At 43.2% G+C, this 7,329-nt stretch overlaps 1 protein-coding gene and 1 non-coding gene across 2 annotated transcripts in view; one reads left to right on the top strand and one right to left on the bottom strand.

Annotated features, from left to right (window-relative positions):
- Positions 1-244: 244 nt before the first annotated feature.
- LOC103086762 (putative zinc finger protein 852) overlaps positions 245-7,329 on the bottom strand; it is a 13,868-nt gene continuing 6,783 nt past the window's right edge. Inside the window, 4 exon segments of the mRNA XM_082931371.1 lie at positions 245-1,698; positions 3,817-3,943; positions 4,253-4,274; positions 4,276-4,342. Of these exon segments, the coding sequence (XP_082787497.1) occupies positions 245-1,698; positions 3,817-3,943; positions 4,253-4,274; positions 4,276-4,342 (1,670 nt within the window).
- Positions 5,144-5,215, top strand: TRNAE-UUC (transfer RNA glutamic acid (anticodon UUC)). The gene has a single exon. It is a non-coding gene; the product is annotated as a tRNA-Glu (tRNA).

A 7,329-nucleotide genomic window follows, 5' to 3' on the forward strand; every position in this document is an offset into this window, starting at 1 on the left:
AAAAAAAAAAAAAAAAAAAAAAAAAAAAGGTGAAGAGAAAGGAAACCTACAAGCACATGAAATGTGTAGTCCTTACTGGGGAAGGATGGTACTGTTACTCCCACTCTCCCACCTACCTGACCACCAGAGAGCATTTAGGGAATGATCCACTTTGATTAGTGGTTCCAAGAGGAGACCAGGGTGAGCATACTTCTTATATAGAAACCTTAACTCAGAGTTCCTTGCTGTCTTAGAGAATCACATCTTAAAAAACAGACCGAGCCAGACCTGACGGCTTTTCTCCAGTGTGAGTTCGCTGGTGGTGATTGAAAGTAGAACGCTGACTGAAGGCTTTCCCACATTCAGTACATTCATAGGGTTTCTCTCCAGTGTGAACTCTTTGGTGCACAGTGAGTTGTGAGCTGTCACGAAAAGCTTTCTCACAATCTTTGCATTTATATGGTTTCTCCCCAGTATGGGTTCTCTGATGTACCATAAGGCTAGAATTATGACTGAAGACCTTTCCACATTCATTACATTCATAAGGTTTCTCACCAGTGTGAATTCTCTGATGAATAATGAGGTATGCGTTTTGATTGAAGGATTTTCCACACTCACTGCATTTATAGGGCTTTTCACCCGTGTGAAGTCTCTGATGTCGAATGAGACATTTACTCAGACTGAATGCCTTACCACACTCATTACATTCAAAGGGTTTTTCTCCAGTATGAATTCGCTCATGGTCAGCAAGTTGAGAGATCTGATTAAAGGCTTTCCTACACTCACTGCATTTGAATGGTTTTTCCCCAGTGTGGAGGCTCTGATGTCGAATAAGACATTTACTTCGACTGAAGGCCTTGCCACATTCATTACACTCATAAGGCTTCTCCCCAGTGTGGATCCTCTGATGGTCAATAAGATTTCTGTTAGAACAGAAAGCTTTCCCACACTCATTACATTTGTAAGGTTTCTCACCAGTGTGAAGTACCTGATGGCGGACAAGGCTTTTACTCCGACTAAAGACCGCTCCACATTCATTGCATCCATATGGTTTCTCCCCAGTATGGGTTCTCTGATGGTCAAAGAGTTTGGCACTCTCACTGAAAGCTTTTCCACATTCAATGCATTTATACGGTTTCTCCCCAGTATGGAGTCTCTGGTGTTGAATGAGATGGGAGCTGTGGCGATAGGTCTTTCCACAGTCACTGCATTCATAGGGCTTTTCCCCTGTGTGGATTCTGAGATGGACTATAAGCTGAGAGGTCTGCCTGAAGGTCTTGCCACACTCATTGCACTCATAGGGTTTCTCCCCAGTGTGGATTCTCTGGTGCCCAATGAGGTGAGAACTCCAATTAAAAGCTTTGCCACATTCATCACATCGATAGAATTTCTGCCCCTTCAGAACTCCTTGATGTTCTGCAGGACTGGAGGACAGGTCTGGATGTCCCCCAAGTTCCTTATATTCATCACACCCATCTTTTGTGGATTTATTTTTATCTTCCTGTGTTATTTCCAAGAAATTCCTTTCCAATCTGGTCCCTTCTTCACCTGAGGGTTGAACTTCTAGCTTCTCTAAAGCCTCTTCACAGGCATCTCCAGCTTCTGGTCCTCCTGGAATCATTCCACAGAGTACTACTGAGGTCCTATCAGATGACTTCAAAACTTTAGAAAGTTCCTGCTTTGGAGGCAACTCTGAATTCTCCATCCTGTTCTCACCTGCTGCCAAAAGAAAGAAGAAAACAACTTTCACTCATTTCTTGTCCTACTGAAGAAAGAGAATCATCAGGAGTCTATGTACTGGAAAAAACTGCACATTACAGGTAAGGAATGAGGAGACACATTAAGAACAGGAGAGGGCTTCCCTGGTGGCGCAGTGGTTGAGAGTCCGTCTGCCGATGCAGGGGATGCGGGTTCATGCCCCGGTCTGGGAAGATCCCACATGCCGTGGAGCGGCTGGGCCCGTGAGCCATGGCCACTGAGCCTGCACGTCTGGAGCCTGTGCTCCACAACGGGAGAGGCCACAACAGTGAGAGGCCCGTGTACCTCAAAAATAAATAAATAAATAAATAACAGGAGAGAAAATGGGAAATGGCTCAAACTTTTCTTCATGGACAGAAAAACAATGAGGGGAAGTTGGTCAGTGGAGGAGGGTGGAAGAACAGCCCTCAGGACAGAGGGATGCTGCGCCAGCACAGCCAGGTGAATAGGCCAGTTGAAAGGCAAGAGACCAGACTGTAAAGCATGGTGTGATCTTCCAGAAGTCACTTAGATGCGATGTCTCCTTAGTAAAATGAGGAACCCTAAGGTCCTTTCCAACCATGACATTGTATGGTTCCACAGTTCTCAGCAAAGATGTTGGGGAGAGAGAGTAGTGGCAAATACCTCAAAACAAATATGAGAAACAATGTGGGCAAACCTGAGAGTAGAAAGCAAATTTATATTATGAGGATGTGATTAGGAAAAAGTGTACATAAAGAAGTGATTCTGGTGTAACAGGACAGTGACAAGATTTGGAGAAGCAATGGGTAGAGAAATACTGGGGGAAAGTATTGAAGTGGAAAGCAAAGCTGTAAAATTGGGTACCCCCTAGTCCCTGGAGCACTGGACTGGTAGGTTGCAGTAGGCACTCCTATAAAAATTAATTTTTATAATTTGAAATGTAAATCAAAATACATGTTTTGTATCTTGATAATCTGGAGTCATAATGAGACTGACCAGCCGAGTATCTGCTTTTGAATTCTAGAATTTTTGAATACAAAAGTTGGGAGAAGGCAGAGCAATCACAGTCATAGCTAAACACAGAAATATTGGTTCCTTTCAATCACATCTTAACCAAGGCCGCAAGCTATCATACCACCTTAGCATATGGAAAGTTAAAGGTATTTGGTTCACTGATTCTAAGCTCACCCTCTCCAGAGTAGGCTACTGTCCTAGAACGGTCAAGCCCAGAACCTGCCCTGACAACAGCTCCTTCCAGGAAGCAGCCCTGCCCCAGTCTTTCTGAAGGGGAAGCTGAGGCAACCATGCTTTGTGCCAAGCAACCCAGCTCATCACGTGATGGACAACAGGTGACTGGAACAGGGCCAAGCACTAGACCTCAGTGTAGCTTATCTGTAGATTAGTCATCAGCCTCTGTGTGGCCTGGGCCAAAGTACTGCTCAAACAAAGATGATATTTAACGGCTGAACCACCCTTGGAGTCCCTTTCTGCATAAATTCTAAACGGAAGGTTGGAAAAACTAAGGAAATTACAAGAGCTCAAGCTGAAATGATGCATGGAGAGAAGGCAACCATCAGGAGCCACAGCAAGCAGAACACAGGAGGAAACAGAAAGTCTAATTAAGAAGGAGCTCCGAGGGGGAATAAAGATTCAGAGTAAATAAAGAGACTGGGTATCAGTGGGAGGAGCAAACGGATACGCAGGGCACAGCTGTCTTACGACACTGCTGTAAAAATCCTTTCACTTCCACTACTGAGGTTCCCAGGTTCCCAGGTCCCCACAAGGCTTCATTTACTGAAGTCTGGTCTAGCTGGTCAGTCTGTTCAGGGCTTCCATTCCTTTAGTCTTACTATAAGTAACTTAGCTCATCACTTACAATAACTAACTGAATGGCACTCTACTCCTTCCAACTACAAACTCTAATAAACTGGCCTAGCTCAGTTAATAATGAGAATGTTAATAACTATTAAAGTGGGTGATGATGGAGAGGGGTTCATTATACTATTCTCTCCCTTTGTCTTTTTAGATTTTCATAATAAAAAGTTTAAAAAGAAAATGAATGTACCAAAGAAAGTGTATAGAAGACAGACTCTAAGTACCGGGGAACAGAGTCATTACCCAGTGAGGCCAGGCTGCAGCAATTTTCCAGCATGATGTTCCAGTACAGGGCTCTCTGGCTGAGTGCCAGACCTTTCCACTTTTGTTGAGTATAGTCCACAGACAGGAACCCAAACACTGCAGCCTCCTGGAATGACACGTTTCTACTGCTCAGGGACATTCCCAGTCTGAGGGGCAGAGTCATTAGGGGCCCTGAGAGCACAGGGACGGGGCCCTGGTGGCAAAAGGGGTGGGGGGAGGGTGGGAAGCTGAAATGACACATTAATAAAAGGAGAAGTCCAGGGCAAGATACAGTCAATGAACTCAGTGGACGGAAGCAGCTCCAGGGGAAGGAGTTAGGCAGGAAAGCCACAGGAGCAGACTCAGAAGGGGCCAGGGGCCCGGAGATGAGCTCTAGCTATTCCTGGGCCACAGACTTGGAACTCAGGAAGCTCACCTGGGGCCTGACCATCCGGAGCAGTTGCCGCTGCTTGGTCTCCTACGTTCCCCACTTGGGGAAGGGCAGGCACCGGGGAAGCATGCTGAGCTGAGGGAGGAAAGAAAGCTCTGAATGGCACCAGCCCTGCTCTTGGCTCCAATGAGGTCTGTATCCCAGCAAGTGGATTCAGGAGAACCCAGGTGGCTCCACACACACGCACCCTCATCCCTGTTCCATAAAGGCATTATCCTTTGTGAGCTGTGAACTTTTCCTGGAGGCAAGAAGGTCCCTGTTCAAACCAAACTGGCGGTTCCTTCCAGCCCTCTCTCTCCTACTCTCGGAAGGAAGCTACACTCTGACCACCTTCTCTCCCATGGCTTCCCCAGCAGCAGCCTGCCTGGCCTCCCCCTCACCTCTCTGCCCCTCATTCCCTGGCTACTCTTCCTTCACCTGCCCTCTCATCACGGACACTGTAGGCGTTCAGGTCTCAGAGGTTCTCCTTTCCGTCTCTCAGAAATCTCATTCTCTAATGCTGCTCTCACAGTTCCTTGCTCCCTCTTCCACATCTAACACAAGCTCTTATTGCCTACTGAACATTTCACCTGGTGTTCCATAGTAGCATAAACTCAGTGTCAAAAACGCATCTTCTTACTATCTTCATTTCCTATCTTCCCACGTTTTGTTAATGATTCCAGACATCAGTCAAAACCTTTAATTTACACTCTTTTATTTAAACCCACATCTAACAGATATTCCCCAAATTGATATTCAGATTCAACACAATCCCTTTCAGAAATCCAGCTGGTTCCTTTGCAGAAATTGACAAGCTGATAAAAAAATTCACTGAAAATTCAAGAGTTCCAGTACAAGGCAAAAGAAACTTGAAAAATAAAAATAAGCTGAGGGAATTCCCTGGCGGTCCAGTGGTTAGGACTTGGCACTTTCACTGCCATGGCCTGGGTTCAATCCCTGGTCAGGGAAATAAGATCCCACAAGCTGCATGGCACAGCCAAAAAAAAGTACCAGAAACCAAAAATGCAATATGATACCCACATCAAATATCAAGAAGGGTATTTGCATCATCATCTGCTTCAGATACTATCTTCTGAAAATCCAAGTGTCATTCTAAGCCCGCTTTAGCTCACATCACAAAATTCTTGACAGTTCCACTCAGGGGCAGGACCCGATTCATTTCTTTCTCTATTTTTAAAATTTAATTTAATTTGATTTAATTTTTTTACATATACATGTCTCTATTCTTTTTCAAATATTGTTCCCATTTAGGTTGTTATAGAATGATAAGAAGAGTTCCCTGTACTATACAGTAGGTCCTTGTTGGTTGTCTATCTTAAATATAGCAGTGTGTACATGTCAATCCCAAACAGGACCCAATTCATTTCAATAGCAGTTGCCAGCATTATTTCTTCTCATTTTTTCCTTCCCCTTCATGACGTCTCTTACTTTTCAGACTTTTCATCTTTTTTATCTTTTCCCCCGATTTGCATTTCTTACCATAACTTTATGGTACATTTCCATGCATCAGCATATTTATATATGAAAAGGAAAAATAGCACACTTATACTTTCTTCTTATTTATAAGTGATGTGAACTTGAGAGGCGCAAGAGTAATAAAGAACGAACACCAGTAAATATCACAGTCATATTAATAGGAAAGCAGCAAGATAAACCCATGATAAAGAGATGTACCTTCTTCCCCTGACGCCATCAGAACTGTATTTGTGTTGATAATTCTCACGGACTGAGAAAAGCTGACTCATTTCTTCTTTGCATTTGCTCCTAGTCATGAACTCATAGCCGTGTTACTCAGGGAGGCTACCTGTTTTGATATAAAAAAAAAAAGACTCTGTGAACCTGTAATTACCAACAAATAAGGAGGAAGTTGCTTTGGTTGACATTTCTAGAGCCGTTCACTAACCCTTTAAGGAGAACATTATGCATTGAGACTTCGAAATTTCTAACAACATTCCTGGGGAATTTCTATTTCGAGCGTCTACCAGTCCCTCAAAATGTGCCAGCCCCTCCCAATAACACAATGAGGTATATATTCACAACTCCAGTTTTTATAAATGAGGAATCACAGCTGCAGGGAGTTGAGGTCACCTGCCCATGAACATACGCTTAGGATGTCGAGCTGGATTCAAACTGAAGTCTTTCTGATGGCCAGGCCTTTCACCCCTGCAACAATTATGTGCCACCCACACAGGGTTCCAATCTGGCCAGCGCTTAAGTTGCTGCAGATCTGGGGCTTGACTCTTACTTATATTTCTACTCCTGCATTTCTGAAGCTGTGAATCCCCAAAATAAAATCAGTATTCCTGGGGCAATGATGTTGTTACACAATGTCAAAGGGTCCACTTAACTGACAGTTTCGCAGAGGCTTTAAGATGCTTAGACACATCATGAATCACCAAGAGACGCAGCTTTCCAAACTTATTTACCCACACTTATTTGCCACGAAACTCTTTAAATGTATGTGTGGGTGAGTGCGTGTGACTGTGTGTGTGTGTGTGTGTGTGTGTGTGTGTGTGTGTGTGTTTGGAGAAAGGGGAATAGTGATTGAGGAAAGTGAAAAATATTTTTTTACAATCTCAAGAGACATTATGCTCTACAACATTTTAAAACTACTGAACTAGAGATGAAATGTCACATTTATATTTTAATTTGGGACAAATTTTCTGTGGTTTGGGACTTTGTTTACTTCACCTTTTCAGCCTCATATATTTTCACTTGAAAACTGTTTGACCAATTTTAAATGAAATACTAAAAAAGTAAATATTATTAGGCAGAAGTTCTGCTATTTTGCAATTAAATTCTTTCTTTACTTTGACTTTATTGTCCAAGGTGGTGGTAGTGGTGGGGGGAGGGTGGGGGAGATGAGTGAAGTAAGAAAGAAAAAATAGGCTCAAATGTGAGATGTATAAATTCAAGAAATTATACGGAAAGAAGAGTCAGTGATTTCTCTCAGGTAGGCTTCATACCTCTGGGGGCAACAAGATGGTAAAATTCTGACACAAATTTCTTGTTTTATTTACAGTGCTCTATGTTACATTTGATTTTTTTTTTTTTTTTTTTTT

The sequence above is a fragment of the Lipotes vexillifer genome, unplaced genomic scaffold, assembly GCF_000442215.2.
Source record: "Lipotes vexillifer unplaced genomic scaffold, Lipotes_vexillifer_v1.1 scaffold1136, whole genome shotgun sequence".
In the NCBI taxonomy this organism is placed as follows: Eukaryota; Metazoa; Chordata; class Mammalia; order Artiodactyla; family Lipotidae; genus Lipotes; species Lipotes vexillifer.